Source organism: Corvus kubaryi, unplaced genomic scaffold (genome assembly GCF_017639235.1).
Source record: "Corvus kubaryi isolate FWS band 111438036 unplaced genomic scaffold, C.kubaryi_AGA036_p1.0 37334, whole genome shotgun sequence".
Taxonomy (NCBI): domain Eukaryota; kingdom Metazoa; phylum Chordata; class Aves; order Passeriformes; family Corvidae; genus Corvus; species Corvus kubaryi.
This window is the reverse complement of record NW_024581108.1, coordinates 23,653,389-23,669,799: the sequence shown is the minus strand read 5'-3', so window position 1 is coordinate 23,669,799 and position 16,411 is coordinate 23,653,389. Positions and strand designations below refer to the sequence as shown.

Genomic DNA, 16,411 nt, shown 5'->3' with positions numbered 1-16,411 from the left:
TAACATTTTCACTGCTGACATTTCACCGGCGGCGGCAGAAGAAGGATTGGGAACAGCCAGATTCACCAACTAAGCAGGTTTTTGTCCTCTGTGGGAAGTGTGGTAGTGCTCAGGGAGGTAATATCAGCCCCTTGAAATGTAAGGATGGGAATACCAAGCAACTGAAGTGAGCAGCCAAACAGATTTATTGCATCAGGTACATAATCTTAGACGAACTTCAGATCTTAAAGGAGTGCTAATGGAAAGAAGGGAAGCGAGTTTCTCAAGGCAATTCTTAAAGCTACTTTAAATCTTCCAGCGAGTGACTGGAGCAATGGCTACTCCAAGTAGTAAAAATAAGCGTCTCTAAATCAACTGGACAAGCATTGCAAAGACAAACAGGGCGTTTTCTTGGTGGTGGTGAGAATTTTTTAAGGCTTCGGAAAGAACACTGTCCGGAGTCTTTTATCTGTACTCACTGGCTCACCCAGCACTGAAAAGCACAAGTGAATTACAATTTCCATCAACTCCTCGTGACAATTCATCAAAACAATCTTTTGCTAGGCAATTATTTAATATGAAGTGAAGAAATATCTACTAGACACTGGCACCACAAAGTTACACTACTGAGAATTACTTCGTATTTTCTCAGCGTGTTTGAAAATCATTCTTTCATTCTTCAGATAGAATTGTAAGATTCTTGTGAAAACAGAAGCTCTATCCTGAGCCTTTTCTTTATTCAGTGCCCAGTAAAACAAATAGATCATGAATGAAATAATAAAAATGCCATATATTTTAAGTGGCTGCTGTGATGCAGATTTAACAGGACAGTTGATTTCCTTAAATCACTGTTCCTGCCTTGTATTTGTATAACAATAGTATCTATATAAACAGAATAAAATAAAAGGGCAACAAATCTCCCAACTCATTATAACATACATTTCAGCCCTGATGAAAATTTGATGTTACTGATGTGTTCGAAACACTGAACTGTTCTATAAACAGCCTGTAATGCTAAGCTCACAGATCTGTAATTTAAAGAAATAACATTCATGAATGTAGTTTATTGAAATAAAACATACCATAACTTCGTATTCTGGTCCCAGCAGGTTTTCCCACTTGGATTTTAGCTCGTGTACTGGAGGGAGTGGGACTCTTCCTAAATATGAAAGTGAATATTAAATTTACAAGCATATTGTACATTCAGAAGTACATTTACTTCTAAATACTCCAATAAAAATTCAGTGTAAATAAAAGATTAGAGGGAATAATCCCCAAAAGGGAAGTGCATTAAGCTGAGTCTATCAAACAGTGCAAATCAAAAATGTCTTTCTTAGGAAAAACAATGCAAAATGCCAGCCCCTGTAAAAGTGTGATTTATTCAGCTGAGAGGCAGAAGAGGTGATGCTTGATGATGAGATGTGAGTTCTGTACCACGCAGTACTGTTAAATAACTCATTCTTTCAGGCTGCAAAACAAATTTCACACGGCTTCATCATTTGTTGCCATAAAAACGCTTCCCACTCCAGGGAAACATCATCTCCCACCCAAACGAGCCCCCTGAAGAAGGAAAACACCTGACAAGATATTGCTGTTATCGAGGGGCTGTGTCAGCACAATGCAGGCACAGACTTTATTTATACATTTGGCAGGTATAAAGGCTTGTCTACTTTAATTAGGCCAGTAAGTAACATGAGCTTTAATATAAGCTCCAGTTCTAAACCAGTCTTCCGTGGGAACTTGGCTATCTTGACATTTATATCTTTTCAGCTTTCTTACTTATGCAACCAAGGCAGTATTACAGTCCTGTAAGACAATTTGACAGAGCTAGACAGCAGAAAATGACTGGCTGCCCTGTGTTTGACCTCAGCCAGAAGCTCAGCTCACGTATAAAGTTCCAAGCTGGAGCAATGTGTAACTGGTAAGAATCAAGCTCTACAGCAAATTCCATCGAGCAGCTACAGCAGCAGCATCTGGGGGCTGAATTACCAAAAACTGGGGTTTTTTTTCCCCCCCTGAATGACTGCAATAGTTTGTCAGATGTCTAGACAAGGCACAGACCACTCGGTGTTGCTGCTGCGTCGCTCTGAAATTCTGAATGTAAAGCACAAGCTCACGTTTTGCACAACAACAGTGAGTAAAATACCTCAGGGGGGAATTGTGAAGACACCATGAGGAGCTCAGAGCCCACCTAGGAGCAAAAGCCTGCACAAATGGCCTGTCAAGCTGCCTCTGCTCTCAACACCTTTGCAGACAGCAAAGATAAAGCTCTGCAATACAATCCTCTTTACACACTTTGATAACTTTGAAGTTCTCCGCTTGTCAAAAACAAAGATTGAAATTCACTTCTACAACACAGCCCACCCCTGCATCTCTCCAGCTCACTTTCAGCCATGCCAGACAGGCAAATTCTGTCTGATCTGCACTGAGAAACCACACTCCTCAGAGCCTCACAACTGAGATGTCATTTGGAAAGAGGATCTTCAACCTACAGGCTCAAGCAGACACAGATATCTGAGAATTCCAGCAATCCTGACAGCTGTTTTCTCCTACCAAAAACACACCCCACCAAGATTAAAAACTCGGGTTTGTAAATACAGCCCACAGTTCTCTCTGAAATAAATTATCTCCTTAAAAAAAAGGGAAGACAAATTGTCCTAAAATTCTCAACTGCCAGCTAAGGTTTTTTGACTTCATTGGAAATTAAGTTTCTAATGTAAGACTTATTATCAAGCACGGGCTGATCACTGGCTTTACTTCCCAACTGTAGCAAAACCAGAACACCAGTGCATTCTTCTGCTCCTTCCACTTGCAGACAAACACAGGGACAGAAATTCCTTAGTCTCTTTTTCTGCTATTACAGACTTACAACAGTGTGAACACACAGGACCCAAGCACCTGCAATCCCGGGTACAGCCAAATATAGATTTTAAGGTTCACCAGGAATAATGACTCTCAGGGTCAGGCTCAAAGTTCAGTTCAGCAACTGTAAGCTGTGTTCAGCTGGCTGAATACAGATTTTTTTTTGTCACTTCCAAAACACATTACCAAAATCTACGAGTTGTTCAGAGCAGGTGCTGATGTACGTCTCCATTTGAAGTTTTCCCCTTTCTTTCTTTCAAATACACTTTGAAGTCTCTGCTTGTAACGTCCTTAGAACTGTGGAAATGTGGGCTGAAGGGATTTGGATTGAATATATTCAATTCCAGTGGCATCACTCAATTCACTTATAATGTTCCTTTTTCCCCAAACAGCTTTTTCCACATGGCAGCTAATAGGAAATTTCTTCTACTTTCTCATCCAGCTGAATTCCTCATGACCTGACATATGTACCATATCTTCTATAATGTCCAAGGCCTCAGAAATGAAAACACTTCCCAGGGACAGCTTTCATTAGCAACAACTTTTCAGCATATTTTGCCTGTCCTTCTGTCTGCGCTTCCAGGAGGTTCTTAATTTCTAATTAGCAAGCATAAAGAAGAAACCACAAATGTATTGTAAAAATAATCTTTTCTGGTCAAAACTGTCAGCTTCTTCAAAACTGGGATCTTTTTTTCTTGCAGCTTCCTCCTGGTCTCACAAAGTTACTACACAAGGGTGTGTACTGTGCCCTGGTGCCCTTCATTAAAGCCCTACCTTCACCTGCCCTACTGCTGGGGCTTTTTCCCCAGACATCTCTTAAGCTCCTGCCTCCCATCATCGTCCCTCTGGGTTCTGAGTACTCCTGCAAGGCAGGATGGAGCACTTCTGCCCAGACTGCAGGCTTGCAGAGGCAGCTATTAAGTTCATTGCCTGCACAGTTTCAGGCCTTGTGCACGTTGCAGCCCAAACCCTGTTGCCTTTGTACCAGAACTGCTTAAGCATGGCTTTGCCTGGCCAGAATTACTACTTAATACCTCCCCAGGAAACACAATTTAATAAGAATTTCACACAACTGGGCTTAAAGGGAAGTAATACGCATTTTATAAAACATACCTTCTACATTAAACTTCTAAAAGCATTTCCAGAGTTTAGTCAGAGGCTTAAATTAGCAGTATTTACTTTAGCACCATTATAATGAAGTGCCCATCACCACATCCAAAATAAGCACCTATCTTTGGAATTTAAACTTGGCCATTAAATTCTATTCCAAGGTGAAATCTCATACATCGTATTTCTGCAGGAGTGAAATATGCAGAGAAGTCCCACAGTAAAAAAAACCTGGGCAAGTGACACAGGACAGACAAAGTGTTGCTCTTTTCTAGCCTCTGTCATAGCAAAACAATGCTTTGAGAACCCCAACTCTCAGCTACTCAACCACCTCTGTTCTGGCTTCCTATTTCTGGGAACATGCAAAAGTCACAACAAAGGATGTCTGGTTACAAGGCTTGGACAGAAAAGTCAAACAGAATGGAATATAGGAACTGCTACATCTCTCTCATTTCCAGGTTGTCTTTAATACTGACAGATCTTCGACAATCACAGCAAAATTGCTATTCATTGACAGCCGTAATTTAGAATCCTCTATTACATCTACATATCTTAGAAACTACAAGGCATAAGGATAATTTATGCTGACTTTAACACAAGCTGTATAAATTCACCCAGAAGTTCCTGTAGAGAAGCCCAGAAATCTGTGGGGAAATTGAAGATTCTGGAAAGACCTCCAGCCTTGGTTCCAAAGTCAGCTAAAACCCAGAGCAGCCCATGCCTTTGTGACCTGCCCCTGTGTCTGAATGCCTTTTGTTAAAAAAAGCCTTTTGTGAACTCCAGCTATCCGGTCTTTACACCCAAGACTTGAGTTCTGATGAAGTCACTGCAGTGCCAGAAGAGGAAACTGCAGCAAATGGGTATCAGAGATGTGGTACAGGAAACCAGAAGAATATCATGAAAATACTCTGCAGGAGTCTAAGACGTGTGAGGGCAAGAAGATCACAGAATCAGTAAGGCAAGAAAAGATCTCTAAGATGATGGAGTCCAAGCATTAAATGGGTATGACTGAGGTAACACTGGATCAGGAAAGAAGCATGAATTCCCAGGAGTTCCATCTCCTGATGCTGCTCACCCAGCAGGCTGGTGCAGGGCCCTGGCAGCAGAGGAGGATGATAAAGTCTCTCTCAAGGGAAGGCTGCAGGCAGGACACCTCAGGTCATCAGTGCAGGACCAGGACCAGAAAGGGGAATCACTGAGCTCTACAGAGTTATGAGAGTCTTTCCTGAAAGGGCAGCACCTCCACTGACTGTAACCTTAAAAAGACCCTGCCAAAACAAAGGGGATCACTGCTGACTGGAAAAGGGCAAATTTTATGCAAGGAAGAAGATCCAGAGAATTACAGGCCCTGAGACACCACAGAATCCACTCTGAGCAAACCTGTGGACAGCGCTACGTTTTGGGGACAGGGTGGGGTGAAAGAGTTGGAAGATCCAAGAGGTAGAGCTTTACTTCAGAAAGCATTGCAGGGTAAAAGCTAAAGATGGAGTAAGCCATGATAGCTGGCCAGTACTGAAAATGGATTAAAGATGGTAACCTTTAACCAGAAGCAGAAGAGGCACTGCAAGATACCCTATCTACCTGCTTGGTGTAGACTCTGCTGCTTTTCACTGTGAAGATTATCCTTCTGCTCTTGTTTTCCCTCATTCTTAGTGTCCACACTAATTTCAGTCCCTACAGCTCCAGGCGACACAAAGATTGGAACAGCTGACTGCACTGTGAAAATAGATGAAAAAAACCCAAATCATATGCTGCAAACTATAGGAAGTAGGAACACCACTGCACTAATTCCCTTTTTTTTTTTGGTGGGGTGGCTACACAAGGAGTTTTGCACAGAATTTTCCTGAATCTCTTATTTTTGTCTCTTTCCATTCCTCTTTAAGTATCTTAATTTTCAACAGTGCGCCCTTAAAAATATCAAGGATCATGTGGTATCCAGTCCTAAACTGTTAAATAAGGTAGCTGTAAATGGAGTGAAAAATAAGATCAGTTGCTAGAAAAAAAAAAAAAAAATTACCTCTATCTGAAGGTGTTTCTGAAGAAACAGTAGAGGAAGGTTTCCTTCTAAGCAAGGTGAGACGCACAGTCCGTCCCGTGTTTCGCAGGGCCTCTACCACTTCTTGGTTGGTAAAATCCTGTATGTTGACTCCATCAACCTAAAACAAGAAAGTTGTATCAAAGAACAGTAATTGTGCTGCATTCTTAGGCTGTGTTGTGAAGTACCACAGGCTGTAAGCAACAGCCATGTTATTTAGTGCAGGAATTACAGGGTTACTCTCCCAAGACAGCAGTATTTGCAAAACAATCTCATTAAATCCGTTACAGTTCACTGATGAGAATTTATTTTCAAAATGCATTTTAAAAGGAAACACAGCGGTAATTTCTTCTTTCTGTTTTCGTGGGGACAACCACAAAACAGAATTTACTAATATGATACAAGTATGCCCAGATTTTTCCTTACCTTTTTTTTGCTTACCAAAACCAGGTTGACAAGGACTGTGGATGCAGAGTATCCAACCTAAAAGTCTGCTCTGTTCATTATCACTGTTGGTTGTCCCAGGGATTTCTAACACAAACTTCCACACATGACTGTCTGTATAATCCACCCTAAACAGCCCAATTCTTACGTTTTCAGATATTTTAATTTACACCCCAGATAGTCTGTTCACCTCACTGTCAGATCATGCATCAACAGGACCTTTCCTGTAGATAAAAGGTTATATTAGTTTTTGCTCTCACAGAGGAGAAGCTGGCTTTGGAAGGTCTGGCATGGCATACATTTTAAAAGTAATTTAAAATCATATCTCTATAAATATTATCTCTTAAAACAAAAAGACTGTGGAATTCAGTCCTGCTTGTGCTGTGAATGCAAAATTGGCTATTATTCAATTCACTGTTATTCAGTGGTTTTTCCATTTTTCTACACATAAAGCTTGGGTTTTTAAACCTAAATTGTGACCATTAACATTTTGATTGTATCCACACTACACAGCCATTAAGGAACACAAACAATGTGCCATGTCTTGCAGAATCTTAACAATCCTCGAATCACATTCAATTCAAGTAGAAGTTAATGCTGCTCATCTTTACTGCAGGCCAAGAGCCAAGATTCTCCACTCTGAAACACTTTAATCCAAATGCTTGCCTCTTTCACAGCTAACTACTATTTACTACTTCTTTGAATATAAAATAATACTTTAACCACAGCAAGCCAAAGCTCATTTCTGTCACAAGTCTACCTAAACAAACACGAACCACCAAATTATTTCTTCTGCAAAGCAGAGGAGGTTTAATTAATTTTAGAAAGTCTTTACTATGTTGTTCTTTTAACAGAGATATGAAATGTATTAGTTCTACAGCAATATATAAGCACAGTATTTACTTACAGCAACAATTTTGTCATGAACATGAATTTGGCCATTGTGGTCAGCAGCACTACCAGGTATTATATTTTTCACAAAAATCCCTGAAGGTTCTGTTGGGGGGGAGGGGAAGAGAAACAAGTCATTGCATTAACCTAAGGTGTTTATTTTCTTATTAAGATTTTTAATTCCAGCCTTTTTCACACAGTTCCTTCTGTCCATAAAGTGATGATTCCATAAACCCCCACCATCTGCACGTTACCACTCCTGACATAAAACTGAGGATATCTGGTGGAAAAAACCAGCACTGACACAACCACCTGTACACTGACCTCAAATTTTTTTCCTTAAAATGGCTCACAAAAGGCCACCTCCTCCATGGATTCATCCTTGTGCTTACCCAGGCTTTAAACCACAATCACTTAAATCCATGCTGCGTTTGATTTCAATAGGACTAAATAAGCTAAAAGTAAAGTATGTGCTTAAGGACTTTGATCACGACTTCAATCATCTTACAGCTAAAGAATTTAGTACTTTAAATCTTAATGAAAAAGGACTTTTCTTTAAAAAAAAAGAAAAGAGAAACATGGAAATCAGAAAAGCTGTCCTTTGTCATGTTTGGCGTTTGATTATTAATTCTAACTCCCAATGAGAACAAGGAAATAAAAACAAAGGAAAAAAAACCCAAACAAACCAAAAACCTGAAACACTAACACTTCCCTTTCACACACTCCCTCTAAATATGTTCATTTATTTAATAAATAAATGCTGATCTGTAGTCCTAGTGAATCTTGACACTTCATCCATCCTTTTTTGGACACTGAGCTTCCTCAGACACCTGCCCAACATGGTCTGTCCGTGCTCAGCAAAGCCCCTCCCCTGATGCTCCAAGCCCACCTTTCCCTGCTGCCTGGCACGTGCCCCCTCCCCAGCCATTGGCCTGGGATTCCTGACTGGCATCACAACAGGATCTCCTGGGAGCAAAGAGGCTTGGAGAGCAAGTCCAGCTGCACCACATTCCCAGAACACTTCCTTGATTCCCATGAGGAAGCAGAGGGATAAAAACCACTACCCTATGCATAAAACCAGACATTCAGTCGGGCCAATTTTAAACACACTATCATTTGTGCCACTGATATTTGAAAGACAAGTTAAGAGCTCTAATTTAAAAAGAATCGAGGGGGGGAAAGCCCCCTGATTCCACATTCCCATATCCTAGCACAGGTAGGAGCTATTCATTTTCCCCATAGTCAATAAAAGCTACCTGAGAAGCACCTGTCCAACACTTAATTAAATCCTGTAGAACTCACCTATGTCACATGTGCCAGCATATCCAACAATTGTTATTCCCAGGCTTTGCCCATTCTTTTTTATAAGTTCAACATCATAGGTATCAAAAAAGTTGTCATTATCCTATAAATAAAGCACAAGACAATAAAAAACCTCTGAATTTCCCAGCGCCATTACAATATTACAGGTTAATTAAGATCCTCAGAAGTGAACAGTGATTTTGTTTTTCCTTCTAAAAGGCAATGTAAGTTCATTTGTAAAGTCCCTACAAAGCTGGCCCTGGGATGTCTGTGCAACTCTCCTCTGACCAGCAAAAATCAGAAGTGCAAGGCAAGAGTTCAGACAGGGAACAGTACAGACACTGGTGAGACCAAAAGAGAAAAACAATCAAGCACATAAATCTGGGATTGCAAGGGATAAATTAAAATACATAGAGTTGTTTGCTTTCTGTAATCAGATACAGGCCAATGAGTTCAAAAGGAAGATGATGAGAGTAAGGTCTGGTAAAGTGATGAAATCAAGAGGGATACTGTCACTGCCAACAGCAAAAAATGGACTGGGAAAATGGAAAACATTTCTTAAGGGAGTGAAAAAAGAGAAGTTCAATCAAATGCTTGCCAAGTATCAGCTTTGGAAGGACCCATATCAAAAGCAGCCCAGAGTTCCAGCCATACCTATTTCACTTCTCAAAGGAAGAGAAATCGATGGGCAGCTATCTCGTTATCACACACACCTCCCTCCACCAGCAAAGTCATTAAGCTCATTAAATGCCTTCCAACTCCCGTGCTCCATAAAAGGCTGATGGAGATGAAGATAAGTTTGGATGCTGTCACTTATCTCCAGCAAACAAGCCCATAGCAACACCTGAAATGGAGCTGTGGCCTCAAGAGCCCGGCTGTTTTGACAATCAAAAGCTCCTCAGAGTCAGTGCTCTGCCTATAAACACTTTTCTCTAAGTAACGCTCCTGGTAGAATGCAAAATAATCGAAATGGAGTCCAGGAAAACCAAAATGCAAAGTCCTAAATACAGTCAGCACACTACTCACACTGCTGTCACTGCCTGGGACAGTACAGACAATAAGATTGTTTTCTTGTGCTCACACACAGACAGAAGTAGTTTCAGTTATTCTCTACTACAGGAAATCCAAAGAAAATCAAGTATTAATATAAAACTGAAAATAACTAACCACCTGTTAAAAATGCCTCTCTCTGGTTTGCAAAAAAGAGAAAAGGAAAATGTTTTCTATTCCAAAGCTCACAGCTAGTGAAAGTACTCAGAAACCAGAGAAAAACTAGATTATAGGGATAAGTTCCATTATAAATCTGACACAAACTGAATGGTGGATCGTTGAAATCATCATTAAATTAATAAATACATTCAGATTAACCACTAATCTTGTCTTCAGCAAATCTCTCCTAGCACCAGGCAGAAGAGTTTCTTCAAATCTACACATGAAGACACTATTTAGATCAGAAAATTATATTCCCTCCTCTAAACTGCATAGCAGGAACACAGAGGTCACTGAAAAGACATCCAGAAGGAATCACATTGTAGAAAGGCTGCAGCATTTACAGTGCTCAGGGTTGATCAGTGACAACAGGAAGAGAGAAAAACAGTATTTTGTGGAGGAAACAAAACTAAGACCGTGTTATTTTGCCTCTAATATGGGCCTTGGAAAATATGATCCAGTCAGGAAAGAAGGGCCTCATAACTGATTCCCTTGGAAAGCCTTTTGTCAGAGCATTGGACAAGCCCAATGTTTAGGCTCCAACCTTAGGGATGCAGATCACCCCCTCCCATCTCCTGGACACTGTGTTTCCTACTGCACTGATCCCTCCTGGGATCCCCCTGGGGAGAAGAGGAGCTTGAGAAGGACCCAAAATACTCGACTGACACAGCCCCAGCATTTTTCCAGAGATGTAAAACACAAAGCTGCCTTTGCAGTGACTGTGCCCAAGGAGCAAAGAGGTGAGTTTGTAGTGAAGTGACTTCTACTGTGACTTTTAAAAACAGTGCTTCAAAAAACCCCCAGCTCTCTTCACTCATATTCAAGAAACTAAACAAGAAAGAAAAGGCTACTCAGATTCTACACCTAAATCTAAGCAGCACAGTAGTAGCAGATGGTACACAAGCACAGCTTTGTTTATGTTTCGAGACCTACTGTACACTTAGTGTAGCATTTGTTGATTTTAATTACTCAAAACTGAAAAGAATGACTTCAAAAACAAGAGACTTTGATATGACCATGATAAGATTTGCTAAAACAAGTTTCAAAATTTTTAGATATATTTCCTATCACAGGCAGTAGCGTAGACTATGAAAACATTACACTTATGTTTCATAAAAAGATGATTGTGCTGAATAATTCTGGTGTGGCCGTGGCTCTCTGGATTTCAGACTAGGGAAATTCACAGTCCAGTTTTAAATCCACTTACAAATGATTGATTAGAAAAAATGTAATGAGCTAAGAAGAAGAACTAAAAGTACCACTTATCGATAACATTTATGGTCTTGGTAATTAAATTAGCCACTCTGAAATAAATTCTGTAAAGCCAGTCATTCCAATCCCAAGATTATAGGTATATATATATATATAAGATACAGGAAAAAGGGAAAAATTATAGAAGGCAGGGCTATAATAAAGACCACTTAAATACCAGCATATGGTATCTGGAAACTCAAGAGAGGAGAAGCACTTTAGGCCCCAAGAACATTCTGTTCTCTTCTTCCTTTCTGATCACAAGCCACAAACATGCTTAAAAAATGTCACAAGGAAGCAGCAGAGATACTCACATTCCCATTTTGAAGCGAAGGTAATGTGCTGACTGGCCAGCTCACAGGAGGTGGTGGAGCCTCCACGACTTCACACTTGGGGTCCCTCGCAACGATCATCCTGACAGAATTCCCACAGTTCCTCAGCACTTGGGCGACCTGCTCACTGCTCATTCCTTGCACGTTGGTCCCTCCAATCTGCAAGATGTGATCTCCTGTCCGCAGCCTCCCATCCTTCAAGCACAAATTCAATGGCAAAAAGCGTTTCCAGTCCATACACAAAGTATCTGTTCTATCACAAAAACTGGAACTATGCAGGGGCATCTTCATGGCCATGAGAACCAATGGGAGGAAATGTCAGCAAAATGACCACTATGGCAACATAGTAAATAATTCAAGGACGCGTTTGCACAGTCACACACTGGGTTTCCCACCCTTTGGCTCATTTAGGAGAAAACAGGCAGCAACACTGTTTTATAATCTCACAGATTGTTGTGTGTTCTGTTTCATAGAACGCTCCTCATCAGATAAGGGATTAGAATAAAAGCACAGCATTTTGATTGAGGACTTTCTAGAGTTTTTCCCTCATACTTCTGGTATTAGCCGGGCAATTTTTTTCTTATGTGACCAGCTCCAACTCGAGTGAGTAAATCCACTGGAGGTAACAAGACTCCACACAACCTATTTTTCACCTGATAATTGTGATTCATGACCTACATCATCATTTCCATTTTAAGCAAGAATTCCTACCACCACATCCTCAGCTGGTATTGATCAGCACAGCTCCACCACCTTTGGTGCACTGATTTATACAGCAATCACAGGGTTATTCCCAGAACCAACTCAAACTCATTTACAAACTCATCCAATTTTAACATGTACATGCCTCATTATTTCACATGTTCCTAATGATGTCTCATTCAGCTGAGAATGATGTGGTGAGTTCTTAGCTTACATGCTTCATTGGTAGCCAAAACACTTTATTCCTTACAGCAAAACAGGTGTTAGACAAAAATTAAAAAATACTCACTTATATACGACAGGTTCAGAGGGAGACAGTCAAGAAAAAGCCAACATTTTCCAGTAAAGCTCTCCAAATTTCCAGCTTTTATTTCCATCCTGTACTAGAGGAAGTACTTTTGCCTCTCTCTTTTGTCTCTATGGGTTCCAGTCCTCAAATATCGTAACTCATCGTGACCAAATTAATTTTAAAAATCTGAATCTGTTTTGTTATTGCAAGTGTTCTACTCCTGAAATGTAGCAAAACAGCACCCAGTCTTTAAAGACAACAATCAAGGTACAAACTGTGCCTTCAAAAGGCTTTGCATCAAACCCAAGTGTCTCCTTGGACTGGTCAGGCTGCAGGGCAGGGATCAAAATCCCCTTCAATGAAACCCTCTACAAACAGGACATTTTCAATCTCTAAACTGAACCTTGCAATGCAGTGACTTTGGTAGGGCAGATTCTCTTGCTTGACAATTCACTTGGAGAGTTTGTCCCTATAGATGTTGCCAAATTCTACAGAGTATTTGTTCTGCCCCAGACTGACCAAAGGCTGAAAATACCAAAAGTATGAAAAATATCAGGCAACTTTTCAGAATTTCTGCATGTTCAACAACATTAAAAAAGCCAAAGCTTGTCTGAGAAACAACTTAATTTATATCAGGTGCTGACTTTTTCCTCCATCATACCTTTAATGTATTTATTTACGAAGCATGTGTTGGCATTCAGACTTTGATGCTATCAGCTTCCTTTTGTTTAAGTATATTAGTTTATTTTAAGACTGTCAAAAGCAGTTAATTATACTTTGCAATCAAATAAGAAGTGACATAATATAACAAATTACCCGATCTGCTAATCCCCCAGGAACAATTGTTCTTACAACTACTCCACTCGACTTTCCTCCTACGATTCCAAAGCCTAATCCTGAACCATCGTTAATCAGCTCAACGTCTTCAATGTGGCCCCAGTGAATCTGCAATTAATAAAAACAGGAGATTTTAATTTCGGATGATCGTTAATGTTTCTCACTTCCACGTGTAGCAGGAATGAGGAGAATTAATCAGAGCAATTTTCTGTCTCCACCCCAGGTATTGGAGATCTGTGGGATTTTGTTCACTCAGCTCCATTTCCTCATAAATACGCAGTGGGATTTCTCATCTGTTTTTAAACACACATTTTGTCCTTCACTTTCAGGATAACAGGATACTAGGAAAAAGCTTGACGAAGAAAAAGCAATTTTAAGGTTTTCCTGCCAAGATGAAAAGTATCCTTTTCGTTTTTTATAAATCCAGAGTACTGCAAACAAGAGGGAAAAACAGAGGCAAGGAGCTTGCACTGGTCCAGTTTTCAGTCAGCGTTGCCCAAATTCTTATTTCTGTTATTTCACTTACACACTCTGAACAGCACCATTCAGCACTGAATTAATAGCACAGCATAATATTCTGCCATACTGGATTGGAAGCAAATTTCCAAGCTACACTGTATCATGACCTTATGTTCTACAAGACAACCTGAAAATAACAAAGCTGTTAAGCAACCTAAACCCAGCCAATGTTTCTGTCAGATTAATATCTCATACAGGCCCAAATGGAGCAAAGTAGGCAGATTTAAGTCTTCTGCGAATAAAGGATTTATTAGCATACTGAAAATCTTTGCCAAAGCCAGTTAAATATCATAAAAGAAGTTTAAAGACCCCCTGCAGAGATATATATTTGTATTTTATTTTGTTAGTCTGTTCAGTGCGGATCTTTCAATGAAAAAGCAGTTAGAATTTAATTCTTTAAAATTTTCAGTGCAATAAACAATATTGATTATCCACTAAAACCTTCAGATTTCACTACCTCTGTAATAATCATGAGGGAAATAATTACTAAGAATAAGGAAAAGCACTGCTTTTACCCAGATTTTCATCAAAATCTAATAGCATAATAAATTCAGATTCCAATATTGCAATCCCTGGATTTAGGTGTGCAGTTTGACCGAATTCAGGGAAGCCACCTGGACCATATGGGTGGAACACAGATGGAAGTTCAGCCCTGGTTTATTACATGTCCCAGTGACAAGCTCTCCTTTGTCACAAAAACAAAAGGCTTCCCAATCACTGAAATTTGCAGATGGGGAAAAAAAAAAAAAAACCAGAACCAAAACAAGCTGATAAATAAACGGGGATTGAGAGGTTCTTTAACAGATAAATTGTGTTTGTTTTTTAAAACAAAGACAAGGCTTTTTGGTGTGAGCAGTGCCAGTTTAAATTGCTTGGGCTGTTTCAAGCAGTGCTCCTGGCAGGTTATGTTTACTCTCTTTTAAGAGGTAATCAGAGCATCTTTAATTGCTGAGCACAAGTAGGTTTCAGCTGGGTATCCCCATCAAATGCTTCATCCAGCCTGTGCTGAACAGACCCTGCTGATAAGAATATGGTGATCTACTAAAGCTTCTGCTATCCCATAAAAACCCAGGATCTGTTTGATAACAACTCCACGTAGCTTTGCAATGGAAGCCTTGTACTTACTGCACGGTGAGTCGAAACGAAATGTCATCACATATAAAATCTGATTAAAGGAAAAAATCCCTCCATGTAAAACTTGCTAACACAAACACTTAGAGCCACGGAAAAAAAAATATCCAGCCCAGCTGAAAATCTGATTTTGACAGCATTACAACAACTCACAGTCTCAGGTGGATTTACATCACTTAATAAGGCGGTTCTGCTGTTCCCTTGAAGTGGCTCCCGAGCCACCACCAGATGCAGGGATCCTGTGGATTGCTGGAGGAGGGCAATGGCGTGCTGATGGGAAATGTTCTGATCCAATGGCGTGCAATTAATGGCCAGTATGTGGTCATTTTCCCTCAGTCTTTGATCCCTTAACAAAACATTGAAAGCAATTTTTAAACGCGGCACAGTGACTTCACATCAGGCTTGTGTAACTGAAATATGAACAGTTGTGCAAGGTTAAATGTTTATGTATTTTAAAAATCTGCTTATTGGGGTGCCTTCACCAGCTTACAAACTACATTCAATCCACACTGTTCTGAACTGCCCAGCCACATTTTGTTCCAGCTTTAGCATGGTGCAGAAATTTGCTCAACTCTTTACCATGCCTCTATTCAAAATTTAATTTCAATTCCCTCATCCTTTCTTGATGATATTGAACTACAAAGCAGAAAAAAAGTATTTTTGTAGTTACACAATAAACTAGGAACTATTCTTCATTATGTTTAGCACTACATGATGCCATCTCTAAGTACCCACAACTCAGGCTTTGATGCTGTTTTGTATCATTATTTAATCTAAAGATTGATGTGCTGCATATTTATATTTTACTTAAAATTTATAGTATCAAGCTTCAGACATGAAACTTTCTTGGAGCAACACACAGTTCAGTTGCTACCTTGAGATAATATAAATTTCACAGTTAATTCACCCCAGTGATGAATTTAGATTTGTGACAAGAGAGAAACCATCACTCATCTCCTTTGTTAAATATTCATTCTGAGCACGAGACCAAACTGTTACATAGACAGACACTGCCTTCAAAGCTCTGTAGGAATCCAAAAAAGTCTCCAGGAGATCTTGTCTCAGAAGCAAAATGGGAAGCATGCTGGGGAAATTTATAAACTCCCAAACAATGTAACTGCACATCTTAACTAAGGCATTTTAAACTTCCTTTTTATCATGCCATGTTTAAGATGTTTCCCAGAAATCACTTTCTTCGAGCACTAACCATATTTCAGATTCTCTCATCAAAGAAAGTGAGCAGCAGGTCATCAAATCCTAAAGTGAGATATTCACCCTCCTTTGACATCCGGATCAGTCCATCTGTCTCCACTTTGAAAGAGCCTTAATATGCTTTTCTTTAAGTGTTCTCTGGTGTGTTCTCTGTGGGCCCATCGCCATTATCATTCCAACCTCTCCCCACTCTTTTTGTCATCCTGTGTTGGCACTTCCTGACATGTGTTATTTAAAAAGTGACACCAATGACTTGAAATCTAGACACATTTTCTTGAAACATAATTCCAAGCACTGCATTTGTCTCAT

The 16,411-nt window shown here is 39.9% G+C and overlaps 1 protein-coding gene across 4 annotated transcripts in view; it reads right to left on the bottom strand.

Annotated features, from left to right (window-relative positions):
- The window catches only part of PATJ (PATJ crumbs cell polarity complex component), a 140,098-nt gene that overhangs the window by 113,480 nt on the left and 10,207 nt on the right, over nucleotides 1-16,411 (bottom strand). For all 4 annotated transcript variants that reach the window (XM_042030858.1, XM_042030855.1, XM_042030854.1 and 1 more), the window contains 7 exons: nucleotides 15,044-15,236; nucleotides 13,220-13,348; nucleotides 11,395-11,607; nucleotides 8,621-8,723; nucleotides 7,335-7,423; nucleotides 5,966-6,104; nucleotides 1,062-1,138 (listed from right to left, as the gene is read on the bottom strand). In XM_042030858.1, the coding sequence (XP_041886792.1) occupies nucleotides 1,062-1,138; nucleotides 5,966-6,104; nucleotides 7,335-7,423; nucleotides 8,621-8,723; nucleotides 11,395-11,607; nucleotides 13,220-13,348; nucleotides 15,044-15,236 (943 nt within the window). The remainder of the gene's footprint in view (nucleotides 1-1,061; nucleotides 1,139-5,965; nucleotides 6,105-7,334; nucleotides 7,424-8,620; nucleotides 8,724-11,394; nucleotides 11,608-13,219; nucleotides 13,349-15,043; nucleotides 15,237-16,411) is intronic.